This window comes from Apodemus sylvaticus, chromosome 12 (assembly GCF_947179515.1).
Source record: "Apodemus sylvaticus chromosome 12, mApoSyl1.1, whole genome shotgun sequence".
In the NCBI taxonomy this organism is placed as follows: domain Eukaryota; kingdom Metazoa; phylum Chordata; class Mammalia; order Rodentia; family Muridae; genus Apodemus; species Apodemus sylvaticus.
Genome location: NC_067483.1, coordinates 81,096,282 through 81,119,565, shown reverse-complemented (window position 1 = coordinate 81,119,565; position 23,284 = coordinate 81,096,282). Strand labels below are relative to the sequence as shown.

Here is a 23,284-nt window from a genome sequence, read left to right as displayed (position 1 = left end):
TATGCACATACTTGACTGGGTGTGTGTTCATGTGTGCATATATGGGACAAAGTATATTTCAGGACACTATTTCTGTATGGTGAGTGAACATGAGTTATAATAAACACAATGTGCTATCTTACTGAATAAATCCATAGTCCAAAATATTCTATTTTTTATTGAAAGCACAACTCGATAATTTTGTGATAGCTATTGAAAAACTTTCCCTGAGTTATATTTGAAAGTACATAACTAAAAATAACCTAGCCTTTCAAAGAATTATTGTGTAATTTGTTTTTTAAATTATTTCACCATTAAAGGAAGATTTAAGAACAACGTACAGGTGAATGTGTTTAGAAGTTAACAAAAGTTATATTTCCATGGCTGTGGAGCTGCTCTGTGCATAGACTGAAAACAGTGTAATTTGGGATTTTGTTTTGTTTTGCTTTCTTTCTATTATTGCCCTTTCACCTTATGGTATTTGCTCCTTACATTCAAAGATAAATAAATCATGCCCTCCTTTCTCTGCCTGTCAACCATGTTGTTTCCTCTTTCTTTGACCAGGGCTTCACTTTAGAAGCAGAGGCAGCTAAGCAGGCTTGTTTTTCATTCGGCTCAGCCTTTGGTTTCACGTATTTCTCAGATTCACTCACTGTTTCCTTCCTATACTTTCAGTGTCTGTTTCTATGTGGGTCTTGCCATTAAAACTACTAAGACTAAAGCATCCACACTTTGGTCATCCATTTTCTTGAGCTTCAGTCCTACTTAGAAGGGGGAACAAAATAATCACCGGGAGGTAGAAAGTGGCAGGGACCTGGGAGGGAGAGAGGAGGGGGAGGGAAAGGATCCAGCGTGGGAGGAGACAGAGGGGGTGGGAGAAGTACAGAGGGTCAGAAATTGAACGGAGGTATGTACCAATGTGGGATGGAGAACCAGAGGTAGCCACAAGAACATCCCAGATACCAGAGAAGCAAGAGGTTCCCAGGACCCAACAAGGATGACATTAGCCAAAATAGCCAACAAAGGGGATATAGAACCTGTAGAGACCATATCCAGTGGTTACTTAGGCACAGCCCCTCCCCCCCACTCCCTTCCATTGAGTGATGGGGTAACACACCTATCTACAAATATTAACCCAGAATTGCTCCTGTCTAAAGGAAATTCAGACAGAGTGGAGCAGAGACTGAAGGAAAGGCCATACAGAGACTGCCCCACCTAGAGATCCATCCCATCTGCAGATGCCAAACCCAGATGTTATGGTTGATGCCAAGAAGAGCTTGCTGACAGGAGCCTAGTATATCTGTCCCTTGAGAGGCTCTGCCAGAGTCTGACCAAAACCGATGTGGATGCTTATGTGCTTACAGCCAACCATCAGACTCAGCATGGGGACCCCAATGGAGGAGTTAGGGGGAGGACTGAAGGAGCTGAAGGGGTTTGCAATCCCATAGAATGAACAACAAAATCAACCAACCAGACAACCCAGAGCTCCCAGGGACTAAACCACCAACCAAAGAATACACATGGAGGGACCCATGGCTCCAGCTCATATGTAGCAGAGGATTGCCTTACCTGGCATCAATGGGAGACCCTTGGTCCTGTGGAGGCTCAATGACTCAGTGTAGAGTAATGCTAGGGCAGTGAGGCAGGAATGGGTGTGTGGGTGGGGGAGCACCCTTATAGAAGGAGGGGGAGGGGAGAGGATGGGGGATGTGCAGAGATAAAACCAGGAAGGGGGAAAACATTTGAAATGTAAATAAATAAAACAGCCAATAAAAAATAATAATAATAAAACTACTAAGACTAGATTTGAATTATGTTTAGTGCCGGCACCTATTTAAACTAGTGGAGCTGAATATATTCTACCATCTAAAATTTGGCAGCGGCACTCTCGCATATTCTGAATACAATTATGGCAAAATCTTAATAACATTTCTACAACAAAACGTGAATGTTCACATGTAATTCAGATTCATAAAAAATATCCAGAGCCTCCTACCATCTCACATCCAACTATATTTTGGATATATCTGTATTGTCACAAGTCACAAAATAATTAAAATCTTTTCAATTTTAAACCTTTTGTATTTTACAATAGATGCAGGACTTTAGCAGGATTTAAGCATGACTTGCAGAAAGAAAGTCTCTATTAACAAATTAAATCATCGAAGGAAATCATGTCTAAAAATAGGAAAAACAACTATTGATATAATGTCCCTTGGGAAATGTTGTGACTTGACAATAAAAAGTACACAGATGTTCAGCATGCAGTCATAGGAGCACACAACACACACAGAGAAGGAGCAAATACCAAGGAATATGAGAGTATAATGAGAACTGCTTAAGAAACAGGAAGTGAGCTAGGGCCAGAGTGAAGCTGTCAACCACGACTCTAATTTATGACAAGAGGATGCAGACCCTTTGCACTTTGGCCAAGAGCACAGGGAGAGTCAAGCATATATCCAGGGACAGGTTCCAGCACCAAAAAGGGATAAAAGAAGGACCCAGGATTTCAAGACTCACAACTCCAAACAATACAGTGCCTGCCAATTTCCACACATTCTCCCACCACAAATAATAACAGACATAAGTCAGCTATGAATCAGGAAGAATTTCTAGACTTGTTTATCAATTGATTAGTTTTCTAGTGCCACTTTTTGTATTTAACTCTCTTTCTCATGCATACTTAGGGACAACACTGTGGAGTAGAAAAAGAAAAGAACATTCACTTACATGGGAATATCTGTTTGGGGAAGTGTGTGTGTGTGTGTGTGTGTGTGTGTGTGTGTGTGTAATACTGTATCCATTTTTATCTTTTAGGCTCATCCATAATTTGAGAAATGGTGAGTGAATACAAGAAAATTGTTCTTCTAAAAAAAGCTATCAGGCTAGGACAATCAAGTCCTCCTTACTAAGAAATAAACTAAAATTAACTGAAAAATGCAAACTGATTATGACAGGATTCAGTTGGCCGACCTGATGGAGGACAAGTTCCCCCAAAAGGCTGGACTGGACAAACTGATAGAAGTATGTGAGCTCATAGAAGAGTTTGAAGACCCTGCTGAAAAACTTAAAACAGAGAAGGCAAAAGGTAACAGAGAGTACTGTGATAGGGAGCCCACCCTTTCTCCACACTTCCCAGCTTGTTCCTAATCAAAAACTTCTTTCTTAATATAATTCTAATGTATTTAAGATTGATGTCTTCAGGGGGGGTTGAAATTTGTTTAAAGGAGGAGATTATAGATTCCAATACAATATACATATTAGAAAATGGTAAAGTAAAATAAAAAAAATAATTGATCTGAGAGATCCCAATACCTTGAGAATGAAAAAATTTTGTTTCCCAGAAAAGTGGACAAGGTTCCTTGGGGTAGCCACAAAAAAAAATGGGCCATTAATCAATGATGATCCTGACACTGGATCAAAAGGGAGTATAAGCCCAGAGCTGAATCAGTTCCTAGATTCTCCAAGGCCTCACTAAAAATAATAGAATAGATCAAAATGTACTAATGTCGCTGTTTCAGTCCTAGCCAATCATGTTAGAGATTACCTAACCATTCTAGAAAATTCCTCCGGCCCTGCTTAAAAAGGGCCTGGGAGTACCTCGCTAGGTTGTCACCATTTTGAATGTATGGCTGACCCTGGCAAGTTAGAAATTTCTGCTCTTGGCTTTTAGAAACTGTTTGAGTCTGGAGTCTTCCTTCAGTGATTCTCAGAATTACAGAGCCAGAATTAATCAAATCAATGTGTGAAGTTTTCAAATAAAAGTCAATGTTATGGGCTGAAGAGTTGGTTCAGTTGTTAAAAGTATGTGTTGCTCCTTCAAAAGGCCCAGGTGTGATTACCAGCACCCATATGGAGTTTTATCAACTCCTAGGCACCAGGTATTCATATGGTGCACAGACACACATGTAGGCAAAAACATTCATACATCTAAACTAATAAAAATAGAATCTAAAAAAAATTGAAGGTGGAAAATGATAAGAAAAAAGAAAAAATAATGTTATATAAAATACTTAAAAATAAAATTAATTTAGAGAAAAGTTCATTAAAACTTATTTAAATAAGTTAGTACTCATGTTTAGTTAATATTTAATTCCATTAATATTCCTCCTGCCAGTAAATGTGTCACAATATTTAATCATAGTAATAATAATAAAAACTATCTCAGAGATATGACCAAGTCCCCTTTACAAAGTCAATTGGTATTAAAGGAAACATGATAAAATTAGGCATAGTGTACACCCTCATGGTCCCTGCACTCAGGAGGCCAGAGGAGGGAAAGCTCGAGTTTTGAGACCAGCCTGGACTACATAGTCAGACCCAGTGTCAAATACCAAACAACAACAATAAGAGTAAGAGGTCCAAAACAAACGAACAAAAAAAGTCCAAGTCTAAGATCACCACTTTGTCACATTATCAAACCATAATTTCTTTCTCTGTCGCTGTAATTTGGAATGACCCATATGAAGACTGTCCATAGGGGTTGTCCCCAGCTTGTCCCCTTTGGCTACCTTGTGGCTGTGTTGGGCTTCTGCAGCAGAGGTAGGCAGTACACCGAGCCATACACAGGAGCTAAGTGGGAACAGTGGGTGGGATCAACTTCCAGGTTCGCTGTGCCTTCTTTACTCCATCAGTTCGAAAGACGAAGAAAGGAAAAGGAAACACTACATTGGCCAAAGAAAGGAAAGATGAAGCCGTAGTAATTTCCCAACCTACATCCACCATGAATCAACCAGAACCAACCCTGGGGACACAGTCAGCACAGGTCGAGTGGCTGAGCTCTCAAGAGAAAAGCTTCTCTCTGGCTTCCCTTCCACTTCTGTCCTTTTTGAGAATAATCAGTATTTTATGTAGTCTAAAGAACTCGTGAAGATGGGAGCTACTCAGCACATTCACAGTTTCTAGTCATCTGCATTGTTTCAGAAATACCATAGTGTAAAGTAATTCCCAGTGATGGAAACAAGAAATGATTCCATGTTTTTAAAAGTTCTTAACTGAGGTAATCACTAGTTAAAGAACACTTCTTTCCAAAACTGGTTAAAAGATTTAACCCTAAACTGAGCCTGGTATACAGAGTTCCAGGCTATCCAAGGTTACACAGTAAGACACTGTCTTTAAAAATAAATAAATTAATTAAATAACAACAACAACAACAACAATAATAATAGACAAGAGGAAGGCTAAAGCCAAAATCCATCTGTTTACTTGAGAGTGGAGTAGTATGTTTCTAACAACATTATACTCTGGAAAGTCCAGGGAACTAATAAAGGAGTGAATGCTACAGGAAACATTTAAAGCAAAAGCAATTTCATCTCAGATTTTTTTTTTTGAAATCCACTCAAGAGCAGCTAACAATTGCCAAGTTCTTCTCATGCTATCTGCATCCTGAGCAGGAAAGAGAGAAGCGGCCTGGTGACTTAGCTTTGCCTTTTCAGGGTTCATCTTTATTCAAAAGAGGGCACAGTCCTAGTGACTCACTGAGAGTTTGTTGGCTATAGAGTTTTTTATATTTGGATCTTGTACCTGTTAAGATTTGTAAGAAAATCTGTGTTTGACTTTCTTACAGTAACTAAAAGATATGCAGGAAGAAACTGTTGAGTTTCAACTCTGGGGAAATCGAAAGCTACTCACACTGCTGGGAGGAGAACTTACTGTTTTTTAGTTCTTCTGCCCACAAAACAACACCCAGCTGAGACACCCAGGAAGCCTCAGTCCACGGAGCGAGTCTAACCTGAGAATTTCTGTAGATTACATTCTCTAGTTCCCAAGAGTTCTTACACACACACACACACACACACACACACACACACACACACACACACACACATCAACTTCTCCCACTCCAACAAACTTCAAGAAGAGGAAGGAAAAAAGAGAAGAGGAGGAAGGAGTGGAGAAGTCTTGAGTGCTATCCCCATAGAAGATCTCAGAAGCTTTACATCTCTATAGAAACTTCCAGTAAGTGGGTTCTACCTGTTTTCTTTAGATATTAGCTACATCTGTGGAAACAGCAAGAACAGAGAAAAGAGCTTTGCAGGTTCTTGTGGTGGAGGCGGTGCAAGTCTGGTACCTGCTGCACTCAGCAGTGAGCCCATAGCAGCTGGATTAGGGTCATTCACTCAAAAAGATGGCCGACATCTTTAGTCCTCCACCACAGAGGAATCAGCTAAGAACAAAACACTTTGTGTATTTTAGACTGTTTAACGAACTTTCTAAGTATAAATCTGAGTAAGTGGGTAACATGAAGGCTTTAATTATCTCGGATAGGGAGTTCATGGTTAGCTGGTGGCTGTGGGTGAATGAGTAGGCGAAAGATAAGAGAGTCGCATGAGAAGTTACCGTGAATGAAAAGTGCCTCTTGGACATGAAATGGAATTTTCTAGTATCCAATCACTATGTGTAGTAGGAAGTTTCTCAGATTCATACCATGTAAACGCACAATGTTTTAACAATTTCCCTAGCACATTCTATATTCTCTTCTTCACACTTCTCTGAAGGTGGTATTTCTGTTATTGTTAATTTCTATCATCTGGAAAGAAAACTGTTTTGGCTGAATTGTTTTCTTTTTGGTTCTCTAATGGTAAGATGTAAGGGAGTGATGCAAAGTTAATTAGAACAATGTATCTTGCACACTTATAGAATGTTTTGAAGACTATATGTACCATGACAGAGGACTTTGTGTCTTTGTGTATAATTGAATAGAAGCTCTTGCGTATTGACTTCAGAGTTCTGTGAACATTGGACCAGACTCACTAAATTTACCATTTATGTTGCTAAACTATCTAAATCAGGGCAAAAGATTTTACTTTTTTTTATTCCAGTTAGCAATCAAGAGATGTACGTATTTTTATTTATTATTATTTTTATTGGTTATTTTATTTATTTACATTTAAATGTTATCTCCCCTCCTGTTTTCTTCTCCATAAAACCCCTATCTCATCCCCTCTTCCCCCTGCTTCTATGAGAGTGCTCCCCCACCCACCCGCCCACCAATTCCTACCTCATCGCCCTAGCATTCCCCTACACTGGAGCTTCTAGTCTCCACAGGACCAAGGGCCTCCCCCCCATAAATGCCAGACAAGGGCATCCTCTGCTACCTGCGGCTGGAGCCATGGCTCCCTCCATGTGTATTCTTTGGTTGGTGGTTTACTCACTAGGAGCTCTGGGGCGTCCGGTTGGTTGATATTGTTGTTCTTCCCATGGGATCACAAACTCCTTCAGCTCCTTCAGTCCTTTCTCCAACTCCTCCATTGGGGACACCATGCTCAGTCCAATGGTTGGCTGCGAGCATCCACAACTGTTAGTCAGACTCTGGAAGAGCTTCCATAGATATGAACTTCTAAATGTAGCATGATATTCTGGTCTTTACTATTATTATTAGATAAATCAAGTACTTGTATGAATGTTATCATTTTGTAGTATTTTACAGCAACTTTAAATCTAGATGAAATTACTTTTCTTTAGTTGCAATGTAAAATGATTTGATTTAAAAAATTTCCCCCTCCAGTGAATGTTCTTAATAACATATGACTATATATCAATTTTTATTATATTGTATTTTTGTTATTTAAAATAATTTTAAATTTAAATATATTCTTACAGTTCTTCCACTCCCCAAATCCTTTCAGATCCTGTGTCCATCTCTACCTACCTAACTTTAAGTTCTTTCTCAAAAAACCCAAAAACCTTATACAACTAAACCCCCAAAACAAACAGAAAATATAACAACACCCAAAAAGAAAAAAACCACCAACTGTAAGCAAATAAAAGTGCCCACGCGTGCGCGCGCGCGCGCGCGCACACACACACACACACACACACACACACTGTGGAGACCATTATATGTTAGTCAACTACTCCTGAGTGTGAGGCCTGGCCTGGAATGATATGTCCAGTATCACTCCATTGATTTTTCCATCACCCATCAGGTATAAATGACAGTTCAGTTATTAACCTTTGCTCTACTTGCTAGGTTGTCATTCACTTAAAAAAAATACAACAAAATCAAGTATTGTAAGGTAAGACAAAAACTATCACATTGAAGTTGAACAAGACAAACGAACAGAAGGAAAAGCCCCCCCCCCAAAAGGCCCAAGAATCAGAGGCCCACTAATTTTCACACTCAAGAATCAAAAGAAAATACTTAAACAGGAAGCCATAAGGTCTGCATGTAAACCTAATGCCTACCCATGCAGTCCCTGTGCATGTTGCTCCAGTCTCTGTGAGTTCATATGAGCTTTGCTCAGGTCGGCTTAGAGGGTCTTGATTTCTTTCCATCCCCTGTGGCTCTTATACTCCTTCAAGCCTCCTCTTCTGTATGGTTCCCTGAACTTTGAAGGAAGAGATTTAATGGAGATATTCCATGGGCATTCCTAGGTATGCCAGTGTTTCTTATTTTCTGCATAATGTCTAGCTGTGGGCCTCTATAATTTTCCCATCTATAACACGCAGAAACTTCCCTGATGCTAGCTGAACTGTGGGTAGAGCAGAATATAGAACACTCTAGTCTATGAATACAGAAGAATATCTTTAGGAGTCATTTTATCACTACGTTTTTTGTCCTTTTAGACCTTTTAGTATTATTTTGTTTTCCCTAGGTACTCTAGGTCTCCTAGGTTACCTGGCTCTGGTTATTGGTAACCTAAGCAGTCTCAGATATAGATTCCATCACAGGGAGTGGGCCTTAAGCCAATTCAGTTATTGATTGGTTCCTCTCACAAGTCTTATGTCACCATTGCCCTAGCATATCTTTCAAGAAATACAGCACTGTAGAAAAGGGTTTATAGATGGGTTGGTGTCTATGTTTCTCTTTTGGTAGTATGCAGAACATCATTCTGTGCCAGTGAAATTAGCAGGTCTGGATGAGGCCTTAGGTAGGTACCAGCTGGATATCTCTATGTCCAAAGAGTTATGACAATATAATCTTCGGCAGTGGGGCCTTTTGTCAATTTGTGGAGAGCAACCTAAAGTCTTGGCAAAAGCCTGGGTTGTTTGGGGATTCCTGTGGGAACCCTTTGGACATCAACTCAATTAAGTGTAATCCAATTCCAGTTATGGAAGCTTTATGTGGTGACATGAAGTGGCTAAGTGAGTCTCTTCTATTATTTTGAAATTCCATTTAGACTGTCTTCATATATGCATATATTTTGGAAGATTTGTGCTGTATTAGGTTTCCATACTACCCCTCAAATGGCCCTTAACTTTATATTTTCTCCCCATATTCCCTTCCATAACTCCTTCTCCCCTTCTCCTCCCCACTTGATCTTCCTGTCCCAAGCCCCATTCCATAATTATCTATTTTATTTCCATTTTCTTTTTTTTTTGTTTTTGTTTTTTTTTTCTTTTTTTGTGATTTTTTTAATTTGATATATTTTTATTTACATTTCAAATGATTTCCCCTTTTCTAGACCCCAACTCCCCAAAAGTCCCATCAGCGCCCTTCCCTCTCCCTTTATTTCCATTTTCTTTTTTTTTTTTATTTGATATAATTTATTTACATTTCAAATGATTTCCCCTTTTCTAGCCCCCCCCACTCCCCGAAAGTCCCGTAAGCCCCCTTCTCTTCCCCTGTCCTCCCTCCCACCCCTTCCCAGTTCCCCGTTCTGGTTTTGCCAAATACTGTTTCACTGAGTCTTTCCAGAACCAGGGACCACTCCTGCTTTCTTCTTGTATCTCATTTGATGTGTGGATTATGTTTTGGGTATTCCAGTTTTCTAGGTTAATAACCACTTATTAGTGAGTGCATACCATGATTCACCTTTTGAGTCTGGGTTACCTCACTTAGTATGATGTTCTCTAGCTCCATCCATTTGCCTAAGAATTTCATGAATTCATTGTTTCTAATGGCTGAATAGTACTCCATTGTGTAGATATACCACATTTTTTGTATCCACTCTTCTGTTGAGGGATACCTGGGTTCTTTCCAGCATCTGGCAATTATAAATAGGGCTGCTATGAACATAGTAGAGCATGTATCCTTATTACATGGTGGGGAATCCTCTGGGTATATGCCCAGGAGTGGTATAGCAGGATCTTCTGGAAGTGAGGTGCCCAGTTTTCGGAGGAACCGCCAGACTGCTTTCCAGAGTGGTTGTACCAATTTGCAACCCCACCAGCAGTGGAGGAGTGTTCCTCTTTCTCCGCACCCTCTCCAACACCTGCTGTCTCCTGAATTTTTAATCTTAGCCATTCTGACTGGTGTAAGATGAAATCTTAGGGTTGTTTTGATTTGCATTTCCCTAATGACTAATGAAGTGGAGCATTTTTTAAGATGCTTCTCCGCCATCCGAAGTTCTTCAGGTGAGAATTCTTTGTTTAACTCTGTACCCCATTTTTTAATAGGGTTGTTCGGTTTTCTGGAGTCTAACTTCTTGAGTTCTTTATATATATTGGATATTAGCCCTCTATCTGATGTAGGATTGGTGAAGATCTTTTCCCAATTTGTTGGTTGCCGATCTGTCCTCTTGATGGTGTCCTTTGCCTTACAGAAACTCTGTAACCTTATGAGGTCCCATTTGTCAATTCTTGCTCTTAGAGCATACGCAATTGGTGTTCTGTTCAGAAACTTTCTCCATTTTCTAAAGAGATCTATCTCTTCACTCTAACCAGTGTTTCTCTACCTGCAGGTGGGAGCACTTTGGTGGTTTGAGCAACTGTTTCACACGGGTTGCATATCAGATCTCCTCATACCAGATATTCATAGTTCATAACAGTAGCAAAATTACAGTTTTGAAATAGCAACAAAATAATTTTATGCTTGGAGTCACCACATGAAGAACTGTTTTAAAGATTTTCAGTATCAGAAAGGTTGAGAACAACAGTTCAAGTCCTTTACTCTATACCTACCCACTGTAGTTCTACAGACTATAGCTTGGTTACCAATGACTTAACCATAGCTACATATCTTAAATAAAATTTGAAAAATGCTTTTACTTAAATGACTATGACATTTATATACAGGCTCATAACACCCTTTTTTTTCTAGTTCCTGCTATAGATATTTCATTTGCAATACTTCTGTGTTCTCCTCCTTGCCTTGACTTTATAGCTGTCTTAAAAGAAGGCGTTAGTGAACCTTAACATCCTTTATATTGATCGGCCGGGCGTCTACCTTTCCTGTTTTTCTTCACTTTTATCAGGGCTTCTCTTGTAATGCAGAGCAAGACCAGTTAACTTTGTGTTTCTGTTTTTACAGAAACACAGGAAGTTCAACTTTATTCACAATTGCCTCCTCACAATTAATTCTTATATCTGTTTTTTGTTTTTTGCTTTTTGGTTTTTTTGGGGTTTTTTGTGGTTTTGGTTTTTGAAACTACTGAGTCTGGCGGTATCAGACAATATATTTTTGAAACGGTCATGTTTATCACTTTATCTGAGTTAAGATACTAGCCTTTGTTTCATTTTTTTATTTTAACTCATGCTAAGTTTAAGGCGCCTCTTTATACCAACAGGAATATATTTTCCTATCCAGAATATGGTATCTGAAGATGGATATTAATGTCTATTTCTTAAATACAATATTACTGGGAACTTCACTGAGATTGGGATCATTACCTCCAAATCAAGACAGTATTCAAAAACAAAATGTGATGATTCCCACGCAAGTGGGATGCATACAAATTACTCATATCTCCCAACATGTCACATACCGTTATCTTTTAGAGCTGTGATCTGTCGAAAGTCATGAAAGAAATCAAAGTTTTGTATATTTAAATTTCTTTGGTTTATTACATCATGGAACAGTAGTATGTAAAATTCACATGCTCTTGTTTAAGGCAAATTTAGTGTTAAGAATGAGCTCTGACCTTGTCTTAAATCTTTGCAAGTGATCTAGTTGTACTGACTACTTTCATATCACATGTATACAAACTAGAGTCATTTTGTAAACCAGAATCTTAGTTGAGAAAATGGGTCTATCAGACTGGCTTGTGGGCATGACTGTGGGGAGTTTTCTCGATTGATATGGAGGGTTCAAATCACTGTGAGAAGTGCCATCTCTGGAATGGTGGCCCTGGGTGCAGTAAGACAGCACACTGCGCAAGCCATGGAGAGCAAACCAGTAAGCAGTATCCCTCTGTGTCATGAGGAAAGAGTTTATTTTGTAATATAATTGTACAATACAGTATATCCTTAAAGGAAATCAGGACAGGATTTTACGGCAAGAAACTGGAGGCTGGAGCCCTTTCATCACAAGTAGCTTTTGGTCAATGTTTTCCCACAACCATAGAAACCCTAAGATAACACAGTTTTCATGTCTGAAGGTTTACAGAACACTCACATTGCTCAATATCTTTAATCATCTTAACTATCATGTATCTTTGGGTGGATTTTCCCTTTATCCTCTGGGCCTTTTCAGCCATATGACACTTATAATTTTTCTCAAAAGAAAAGCAATGACTAGACCCAGAAAATGAGAAAATGTAACATTCCAATTATACAAAAACTACACAGAACAAAATAATTCCTAAACAAAATATTTACAGATTTAAGCTAATTTGGAACCCATCCTGATGTTGAGTCACCCAGAAAGTACACAAATGACTAATCAGATCCAGACTCACAGGATAATTCTTTCAGGAATTCTGGAACATTCCAGAAGGCAAAGCCTCATCTTGTTTTCCTTCTTAAAAAATATTATAGGCAGGAGACAGAAATGAGTGAATGGCAGTGAAAAATCTTATTATCTATATCACAAAGAAGGACAAGTTCAGGAAGTCTGTAGACCCTCAGACCTCTCATATTAAGAATAAAGGCACATAAATACAAAGACAGATCATTTGAGGCTTCCCAGGATATTTTAAGGAGTAAGAATTTTTTAAAAAGACAAATTGAAAAAATCATTGAGGGATTCAAACTGAAGGTAATCATCATTTATATAGAGAAAACAGATTCTATGAACAAATAAGGATGGTGAATGATATCAAAGAACATCAAGCAGAAAGGAGGGAAAAAATCCAAGCAACTATTTACAGACTACTACCCAATAAATGTTATGACCTGACTCTAAAAGGTATGTAGATGTTCATCACAGTGACAGTCATTTGGTCAGAAAAGACCCTGAGATGAGGAACCAACAAAAACAGAATACAAATAAGAGATGTTTAGAGCTAAGTGGGCAGGTATTAGTGTCCCCAGAACAGGCTGTGTGTTATAGCTAACCAATATTCATTTATATGGTGAGAGGATGCAGCCCCGTTGAATACATTTCAGTCAAGAGTGTAGGAAACTCACAAGCATCATACATATGGAGACAGGCTCCAACATCAATGATTATTAGAAAGAACACCCAGAATTTCAACATATCTGGCAGTTTGAATAAAGATGCTCCCCATGTGGGTTCATAGATTAGAATGGCTAGTCACTAGGGAGTGGCACTATTTTAAAGAAATAGGAAGTACAGCCTTGTTGGAATAGGTGTGACTTTGTTGGAGAACGTATGTCACTAAGGGTGGGCTTAGACATTTCAAAAGCCCATGCCAGGTCCAGTGGCTCTCTCTTCCCGATGCCCATGGATCCTGGGGTAGAACTCGCAGCTATTTCTCCAGCACCATGTCTCCCTGCCTGCTGCCATGCTCCCTACCATGATGATGATGGTTTAAACCTCTGAAAGTGTAAGCAAGCACCCAATTAAATGCTTTCTTTTCTAAGAGTTGCTGTGGCCATTATGTTTCTTCACAGCAATAGAACAATGACTAAGACAACACTTATAGCCCATACTCTAAACACTGTAGCAACTGTTCATTTCCACTTTCTTCCACCACAGACCATGACAGACCTAAGACAGACGCTTTTGTTCACAGGGAAGAATTTTCTAGACTTGTTTATTTTTTTTTGTTTTGTTTTTCTTTTTTTCTTTTTTTTATTCAATATGTTTTTAATTTACATTTCAAATGATTTCCCCTTTTCTGGTCCCCCACTCCCTGAAAATCACATAAGCTCCTTTCCCTCCCCTTGTTCTCCCACCCACCCCTTCCCACTTCCCTGTTCTGGTTTTGCCTTATACTGCTACACTGAGTCTTTCCAGAACAAGGGGCCACTCCTCCATTCTTCTTGTACCTCATTCGATGTGTGGATTATGTTTGGGGTATTCCAGTTTTCCAGGCTAATATCCACTTATTAGTGAGTGCATACCATGATTGATCTTTTGAGACTGAGTTACCTCACTTAGTATGATGTTCTCCAGCTCCATCCATTTGCCTAAGAATTTCATGAATTCATTGTTTCTAATGGCCGAATAGTACTCCATTGTGTATATATACCACATTTTTTGCATCCATTCTTCTGTTGAGGGATACCTGGGTTCTTTCCAGCTTCTGGCAATTATAAATAGGGCTGCTATGAACATAGTGAAGCATATATCCTTATGACATGCTGGGGAATCCTCTGGGTATATGCCCAGGAGTGGTATAGCAGGATCTTCCAGAAGTGAGGTGCCCAGTTTTCTGAGGAACTGCCAGACTGATTTCCAGAGTGGTTGTACCAATTTGCAACCCCACCAGCAGTGGAGGAGTGTTCCTCTTTCTCCACATTCTAGACTTGTTTATTAATGGATTAATTTTACACTCATTTTTCAAAGTGTATCATTTCATAATCACTCTCATAAAGATAACTGTGAATACTGTGGCATGGGTCTTTCACTTACCTGGGTGTATCTTGTTTTTAAATTTGTCTTTAAATGTGTATAATTCTGTATGCTATTATTCTCATTTAGGTTCACCCATAATTTGAGAGATGGTGAATGAATACAAGAGAATTGTTCTTCTGACAGGATTAATGGGTATTAATGACCATGATTTTAAAATGGTTAAGTCCTTGTTGAGCAAAGAACTAAAACTAAATAAAATGCAAGATGAGTACGACAGAGTTAAGATTGCTGACTTGATGGAGGACAAGTTCCCAAAAGATGCTGGAGTGGGCCAACTGATAGAACTGTATAAGGAGATTCCAGGACTTGGAGACATTGCTAATAAACTCAAAAAAGAGAAGGCAAAAGGTAATAGGGGAGTACCTTGGATGCCACCCTGTCTTCAATTCTTCCAAACATGTGCTTACTCCACAATGATCATAACTGGCATGGCCTATTATGGTGTGTGCCTCAGGATGTATAGAATGGCAACATTCCAAGTGTCAAAATATTGTCATCCTACAAAATTTCCTTCTAAAAGCAATTTTGATGTATTTGGGGTTGGATATCTTTGGGGGCATTCTGAAAAAATAAAAACACAGTTCTTGTGAAATGAGACTTCTCACTACTGTAGAAAGTTGTGAAAATTATAAAATAAAGATAGGGATTATTTTATTTTAAAATATTTAAGTTAATTAATGTTAATGCTCCATTAGGACACTTAACATTTTCTGTTATATAAAAAAATTAGTCAATTTCTACATGAAAATCTACCACTCAGTGATAAGAAATAGCTCCACTTATAAAGTCACCTGGCTTTGAACAAACAAACAAAAAAGCATGGTTAATTTGGTCATAAAGAGTCCTATCTGTGGTCCCAGTACTCAGAAAGCTGAAACAGAGAGACATTCAGTTTAAGGACAGCCTGTAGCTGTGTATCTAGACTCTATAACAAACCCAACAATCAATAATCAAATTAATAGATTGAAATCAAATAGAAACAAAGGTAGGAAGTCAAGGTAAATAGCAATTTTGTCATATCACCAATCAGATCATTTCTTTCAATGACTTTCTCATTCTTAGTGATCTCTACTGAGGATGATTTGTCAATGATTATTATCATAGGAGAATTTGAGGGCTAGTGGTCAACACTTGGTGACTACCTCTATTTGTGTGACTGTTTTTAAGAAAAGGTCTCTTACTGAACATGAGGCTCTCATTTTCAGTTAAACATGCAAGCTAGAATATACTTGCTCAGCCTAAAATCTCTAGATGGGCAGTTTTAGTTGTCACTAGATACCCAAATTCAGGTTGAGAGTAAGGGCTTTACCCACTGAAACATTTCCCCAGACCTAAACTTTAACTTCTTAAAAATAGACTGTAGGATAAGAAGGTTGTGTCAGGGCTTGACTGGTAGACATGTAAGTCCCCAGGATGGGAAAATCTATGCCAACTCCCCTTGGAGAGAACAAGGAAATCCCTGAGTCTGTCCTGTGCCTGACTTGATAGTTTTGGCCACTGTGTGGGCTCAGGAAACTTCTCTAGCAGAGGGAGGTAAGCACAGTGAGACCAGCAGGAGCTGAGAGCAAAGGGTGTACTTCCATCTCATAGACCAGTTCCCTGGGTTTACTGTCTTTTCTCTCCTCAATCAGCAAAAAGGAAACAGATAGGGAAGAGGAAAACTGCAGCAAGGAGACAAAGGCGAGAAGAGCCCAGTACTTCCCAACCTATGTCCACCATAAATGAAGATGCAGAATCAGAATCAGGGAGGAGCACACCTGACACACAGGTATGGTGGCTAAGCACCCAGTGGAAAATCTACTAAGGTACCTCCCCGTAGTACCACCAAGTGAATATTTATCTATCTATCTAGTCATAGGACCTATGATATTTGAAGTAATTAATTTTATATTTACTGGTCATTCACTGAACTACTGCATATTATAACTTGTGTCATATAATTCTCTACGATGGAAATATAAAATCATTACTTAGGCAGGCAAGATGGCTCAGCAAGTAAGGTGCTTAGGGCTATGCTGATGGCCCATGTTCAATTCACAGATCCCACAGGATAGACTGGTAGAACCATCTCCGACAAGATGCCTTGTGATCTCTGCATGGCCACAATGGTACATACACCCAAACAGGCACAATAAAAGAATATATGCAGGCTAAATGATCATTTTTTTCTTTAAACATTGTTTAAATGGTAGTCAGTTTAAAGACATAGCTTTCCAAAGCTTGTTAAAGGACATTGAAACTCAACTTAGACTTTTTAGATATAGATCTGCTCTCTCACCACAGAGATGCATAGAAGAGTGGTGTAAATGAAATGTTTGAATGAGTGTGAGGCAATCCTACCTCTGATCTGTTGTTTAAAGGTCCCTGTTCTCAAGGATCTTGAGTCTCTTGTTTTGAAAATTATTGTGCTTCATTGAACACTGAAAACCATAACTAGGGGACGGGGTTCAGAATAACTAGGAGAGGAAAGAGCAGCTGGGCATACACCAGAGTTTGGCTCTAGTCTCCAACACAATAAAAGAAGAAAATCAACTGTTATCGAGAGAAAGAGATGCTGATCACTGAAAGAAGGGAAAGCAAATCCATATAAACCTAGGAATCTACAATCTCTTCATATGATTAAATCACTCACCATATTATCAGATGCTTATATCAAAACCTCAGTTAAATAGATCTTTTTTCCTTCTTGGGAGAGTATGCCATATGAAGTCATTTTGATAGTAATAGACTATATAGGCAGCAGTTTAATTTACCTAGAGCTTTTAGGTGATCAGTTAACAGACTTTAATGTAAACTGATGCCACCAGAAATACTGAAGTGTTGTTACAAATACCTCAGGAGACTACAAAACCATCCTACATGTTTGCCAGAATCTGGCTCCTTAGGTGTCTATAGCAACAGCCTCAGCCCCTCAACTTCTCAAACACCTTCAACTCCTTCATGTATTGTCCAGGTTGCTCAGGTATCTTTACCAAGTGCTTCTAGAAGGAACCAAACCATTCCAATATCTCCAACAATAGCATCCAGCAGTGGACAGACCTGCAGCAGGTCTCCAGCAACATTACAAAGCATCATCCAGCCCCCTGAAACTCCAACAAGACCATCCAGCAGGATTCTGGCCCCTCAAGAGTCTCCAGGACCAGCATCCAGCAGCACCCAGGCACTAGGAGTTCCTCCAGTAACACCAACCAAGGTAATTATCTGTTTTCACAATACAATGACAGATGTTATTGCAACCTTGGATAAGCTCATCAATCCCTATACTAGCTTTCTTGCTTTTCCTGTGATGAAGCATTCTGAGCAAATGCATCTTAAAAAGGAAAGAGTTTATTTCAGCCTAAGTTTCCTTCATTGAAGGAAGCCAAAGCAGAAACCTGAAGGCAGGAACTGAAACAGAGACCAAAAGAGAGACCCTTTCTTGCTGAGCTTGCTTTCTTATGTAATATGGAGACATCTACCTGAGATGGCACCAGAGAGAACTGCCAGGTCTTCCCACATCAATTATCATCATCATCAACAACAACAACAAGATGCCCTATAGTCTGGCTGCCAAGCCAGTCTAATGGTGGCAACTTCTGAGTTTAGATTCCCTCTTTCTGGTCATTTTAGTTTATATCAAGTTGACAAAACCTAAGAGCATAGCAAGTAAAATCCAGAGAGTGTAGCAATCATCTCTATAAGCATATATGCTCCAATGGAGAGATCAGAGGCAGACACACAAGATTCCCCAAGCAGTTCACCGGCCAGCCCCCCTAGCACACACCACAGTGAACAAGAAAGAACATATCTCAAAGAACATATCTTTTACTTTTCACAAAGTGAAGCAAAGCCTAACACCACAGCTTGTCCTGTGTTCTCTGTCACTCACACACATATGAACATTCTTACACGCATTCTCACAGAAAACAATTTCTAAGATATTTACCATGTTAATATGTGTTGAACTGCCAATCATGCAATCAATGTAGGCATAAATGATTTTATTATCTGAAACACTACATGAGTAATCTAGGAAGATAACCCTGTGTGGTTTGGCTTTAAGCTGTTTCCAGTCTTTCCTGTACCTGTAAAACATACTGAAATCATCTGTAATGAAATTGTCTTCATTTCTAAAGAAAGTGTATGATAGTTATTCCTTAACTCCGATACATTATTTATCAGAAGCTGATGTCATACTGGGAGCTACTCTGTAAGTTACCTTGGCTTTATTTGTCAATACTAGGCAAATGTACATAAAGCTTTATCTACTAAGTAAGAAATTATCTACTAAGCTTAAATTATTACCCACATCTCCATTTCTCCTATGAACTGAGTTATATCATGCCAGCTATGGTTCAGATTTTTTTCTCACTCTACCTAATTATTTGTCTTAATTGTATCATTTTTGCTATGTACATCCTATGCAGAGACCAAGACTGAAGAATGTACCCAGAGAACCTTCTGAGGAAAATGGTCACCAACAAGGTTCCAAACAAGTAATGGTGTTAAAAGCAACAGAACCATTTATATATGACATGATAGATGAGAAGAAGATGTTCCATGCCACAGTGGCTACGGAAACAGAATTCTTTAGAGTGAAGGTGTTTGATATTGTCCTGAAGGAGAAGTTCATTCAAAACAAGGTCCTTATCATCTCAGATTATGTTGGTTGCAATGGGTTCATAAATATTCATAACGCATCCAGTGTATCAGAGGTAAATGATGACCAACCAATGTATATCCCAACTTCACTGAAGCAGAGAGCCAATGCAACACCTAAAATCAACTATCTTTGTGCAAAAAGAAGAGGAATATTTGTGAATGGAGTGTTTATTGTATGTAAGGTAAGCTATTGCATTATTTGGTAAAATTTCTTCTGCAATCTCTAATTTTCAGTCTTAGTTTGGCAGATGCTATTAGTCAATTTACTGTGTGCCAGAATTCAAGGCCTTCTTGATCAATGTTGGGGACTGGGGTATCATGATAAAAATTGCCTTAGAAAGAGCTTTGCCAAGAAACGGCGTCCATTCATAGATATCCATAGACTGTGCATTTACAGCAATACTTGTATCATTAAAATTTTGTTTCTTTGAGTTCTTCAACTCCATTTTAGTGAGAAGTTAATGGAGAATTTGAGAGTTGATGTCCTAAGACAGGATACAGGCTATAGCAACCAAAATACAAATCAAAATAAATTCATCTGCCCTGCAATGGAGCTGGTCTAGAAAGTTGGGTTTTGATCACTGCATCATTGAAGGGTTCCCTGTCTTCTATTCTTTAGCCAAAAAGGTAGTTGAGAGAATGACCTCTGCTTTAAACGAAAAGAAAAGGAAATTTAACAGATTAAAGGATGTTTAATCTCTTAGTTTATAATGAAATGGAAAAATACTTGAAGAGTATGCCTTTAGTCCCAGTTATCTATGCTTAACAGACCTAAATGCCTTCAAATCATACATTCATAGTGTGTGTGTGTGTGTGTGTGTGTGTGTGTGTGTGTGTGTGTGTGTGTGTGTGTTTATGCTCTCACATATAGGTGCACCTGCACACATAGTGTTTTTTTTTGTTTTGTTTTGTTTTTCAGATGTTCCTGTGCAGTTAATTTAAATGATTGTGCAGGTATAATAGCTTTAAAGTTCAAAAATTAAGTGAATGGAGTTCAAACTAATACTGCAGGAATTAGGAAATGTGTGTGTCACACAAATATGGATCCAGTCAAAAAAAAACTCAAAACAGTCTTTCTTCTAAACAGAAATAACTAAGGTGGCTCCCCCCCCCTTAGTTCTTGGAAGTTATATAAGAAATATACAGATTTTATTTTCACTTTTCTTATGTAGACTCCTGAAGAAATTTAACCTATACTGATATAGCAGTAATATTAAGACAAATTTTCCTAGGGGGAAAAACTACAGCAAATATAGGTATGTGTTCTCTAATGGAACAGAATTGATAGAATAAATCTATATATACTAAAAAGAGATAGTAAAGTAGCTTATAGGCTGTGGTCTGGCTACTCAAATAATGGATGTCTCCCAACAAAAAGACCAATGATCTTATGTTTAGTTGTTCATTCCATGAGGTTGGATATCCTAGACTGTCATCAATTTACACTATAATAACTGCAAAGGAGTGACTCAGCAGCAGAGTAGATGAAATTACCTGAGTGTGAGGGCAGTCTGATAAAAAGGAAAAGCTTCTGTCTGCCAGGTCTTTTTCTATATATTTTCATCAGATGGTGTGACCCAAGTCTGAAATGGGTCTCTTGACTTAAAATGATCTGGAATTGGGCTTAGTCCTCTCACTTCAAATGATCCAATCAAGGATAACCCCTTACCTGTGCATCCAGCTGTTTGTGCTTTAGTTGATTCCTGGTGTGGTCATTGACAACCAAGACTGGTCACAGGCTATAATAAGAAAAGCCTGAAAGGTGTTTACAAATCAGGATTTGCTACTCAGTATCTCAACCTATAGCTCCCTTTTTCTTGTCAGCAGCAAGATTCTGCAGATTCCCTTCAATTCTGATAGATCTGACAATGTCTGGCCATTTCTCCCAGGATGAGTATTAATTTATTTTGCAGAAAGAAGAAAAGGAGGACCACATTTGCTACCAAATAGGAGATAATACAGGGATGATGGAAGTGGAGGTCTATGGACGATTGACTAATGTTGCTTGCAATCCTGGAGATAAACTTAGACTCATATGCTTTGAATTGTCCTCAGATGAAGAAAAAGTACAGCTGAGATCGACACAACACAGTAACATGCAGGTATGTGCTCTAGGGGAATACCCTCCTTCCCGAGGATCATGCTTTTAATATTATACTGCAACTCAGTACTGCTATAGCATAAAAAAAATTCAAGAGATGAAAGAAAAGTAAGTTTCCCAGTTAATATATGTAAACATATCCTTTTTATCCTTCAAAATATGATAATTTTAATCATAGAAAAGGACAATTCAGAAAGATTCTTAAATGCTGTTATGTTATGGGCTGGACATAGTGGTTCATATATCTAATTCCACCACTTAAGAGACTGAGGCAGGTTGATAGTTGGGGGCTAGCCTGGATTGCATAGTGAGTTCTAAGCCAGCCCACTTCCAAAACAGTCAGGGTTGTTTTGTTTTGTCTTGTTTTGTTCAGTTAAGTAATAAAAGTGTTAGTTTTATCCAAGCAGAGAGATTATCTGATAATAATGTGACTGATTAAGATGTGTTTCAAATTCTGGCTACTTGGTTTCTTTTCAAATTGACAAAAGCTCCTCATCCACAACATAGAATTAATGCACATCACTAAGACTCATAAGCAGAACTCACAACAGCTCAGATAAGCTGCCAAGAATGCCCGGGGCAAGTTAGTCCACAAAGCTGCCAGAATCTATGTTGGTGTCACCCTGACAAACACATCTGTGCAGCATTTGCTGTATATTAAAGCGAGGCTAAACTTCTAATACTAATCAATGAAATACACGGGCTGGCTTCCTGAGTCACTCTGTAATGTTCTCAGAGAGCTCTAGTTCTCAGGACCATCAGTCAACATTCTAAACCCTCCCAAAGCAGCTGTTCTGGGGATGCCTTCTTACATTCTTCCTGCTCCCCTGCCCAATGCTAGCCCTCCACTCAAACCCCTGCCTTTAGGTCTCGCACCTTCTTCTCTCTCATTACTCCATGGTCTATCATTCTTTTCCACCTTCGCCCATGCTTGTTTAGAGTAAAGAATGCGTTTTTGTAGTCTCAAGCCAAAGAGTAAAATTCGACTGCGGGGACAGAAAATCATTAAAGGAGTCAAGTGAGATGAAAAAAATAGCAGTGGTTCATAGAGACAAGAGACTGTGAATAAATGGGGGAAGTGTATGCTCCACCAAGGCGGATCTAATGTCATTACTATCTTCTTCAAGGTCATCAAGGCTGGGAAATGAGAAACAGCCACTCAGTTCTGCTTTCGTTATGAAACTACGTGAATTCTTGTTTTGAGGACTTGGACACCACTGATGTGTATGCAGATAAAATCCTGTTCCAACTACAGAAAAAATGTCATTCAACTGATAAAAGCCAGCTCTTTGTGTTAGGAAATGGTGCTTATTCTTTCTACTTTTTTTGCATTTTATTACATATTTTGATTTTATAGTGTTTATACTTTTAAATAATTTTTTTTAATCTGAATCAGATATTTCCACGAGTTCCTTGCATTTGTCGGTTGCTTTAAAACTGGGTCTGCTGATTTGGGTGGGATGAATGTGTTCCATGAAATATTTTCATTTATGCTCTGGGTGTGATATCTAAAGACAAATCCTTGCTCATAAAGGAACAGATTGTGTCATCCTCAGAGAAATCAAGCTATCAGTAAAGAGCATGTTGAGGCTGAAATGCATTCTGGAATGCAGTTGTGGAGACTAATGTCTTCAGAAATGATGCAGTCCTTCCTACCCTATTCCTTGAGTAAATGTGAGGACATTGTAGACTTCAGTCATTTGAAATAAGAATTTCCTCAATGCAGCAGTGTAAGGGAATATCAGAACAGGGAAATGGGAAGGGATGGATGGGGGAACAGGGGAAGGGAAGAGGACTTATGGGACTTTAGGGGAGGGGGGATCAAGGAAAGGGGAAATCATTTGAAATGTATTTAAAGAATATGTCAAATAAAAAATATTTATAAAAAAAAAAGAATTTCCAGAAGTGGATGATAAGAG

The 23,284-nt window shown here is 38.7% G+C and overlaps 1 protein-coding gene across 3 annotated transcripts; it reads left to right on the top strand.

Annotated features, from left to right (window-relative positions):
• Positions 1 to 5,655: 5,655 nt before the first annotated feature.
• On the top strand, positions 5,656 to 22,610 carry LOC127697367 (pyrin and HIN domain-containing protein 1-like). Of its 3 annotated transcripts, none has more exons than XM_052200465.1 (7): positions 5,656 to 5,937; positions 14,690 to 14,971; positions 16,255 to 16,391; positions 17,577 to 17,816; positions 19,030 to 19,245; positions 21,178 to 21,366; positions 22,493 to 22,610. In XM_052200465.1, exons 2-7 carry the CDS (start codon positions 14,710 to 14,712, stop codon positions 22,511 to 22,513), a joined length of 1,065 nt encoding a protein of 354 aa, XP_052056425.1. In that variant the 5' UTR covers positions 5,656 to 5,937; positions 14,690 to 14,709; the 3' UTR covers positions 22,514 to 22,610. The 3 variants fall into 3 exon arrangements, with proteins under 3 accessions (XP_052056425.1, XP_052056423.1, XP_052056424.1); XM_052200463.1 differs by having other exon boundaries at positions 5,658 to 5,937; positions 19,030 to 19,446; XM_052200464.1 differs by lacking the exon at positions 5,656 to 5,937 and adding an exon at positions 8,727 to 8,852 and having other exon boundaries at positions 19,030 to 19,446.
• The last annotated feature ends 674 nt before the right edge of the window (positions 22,611 to 23,284 follow it).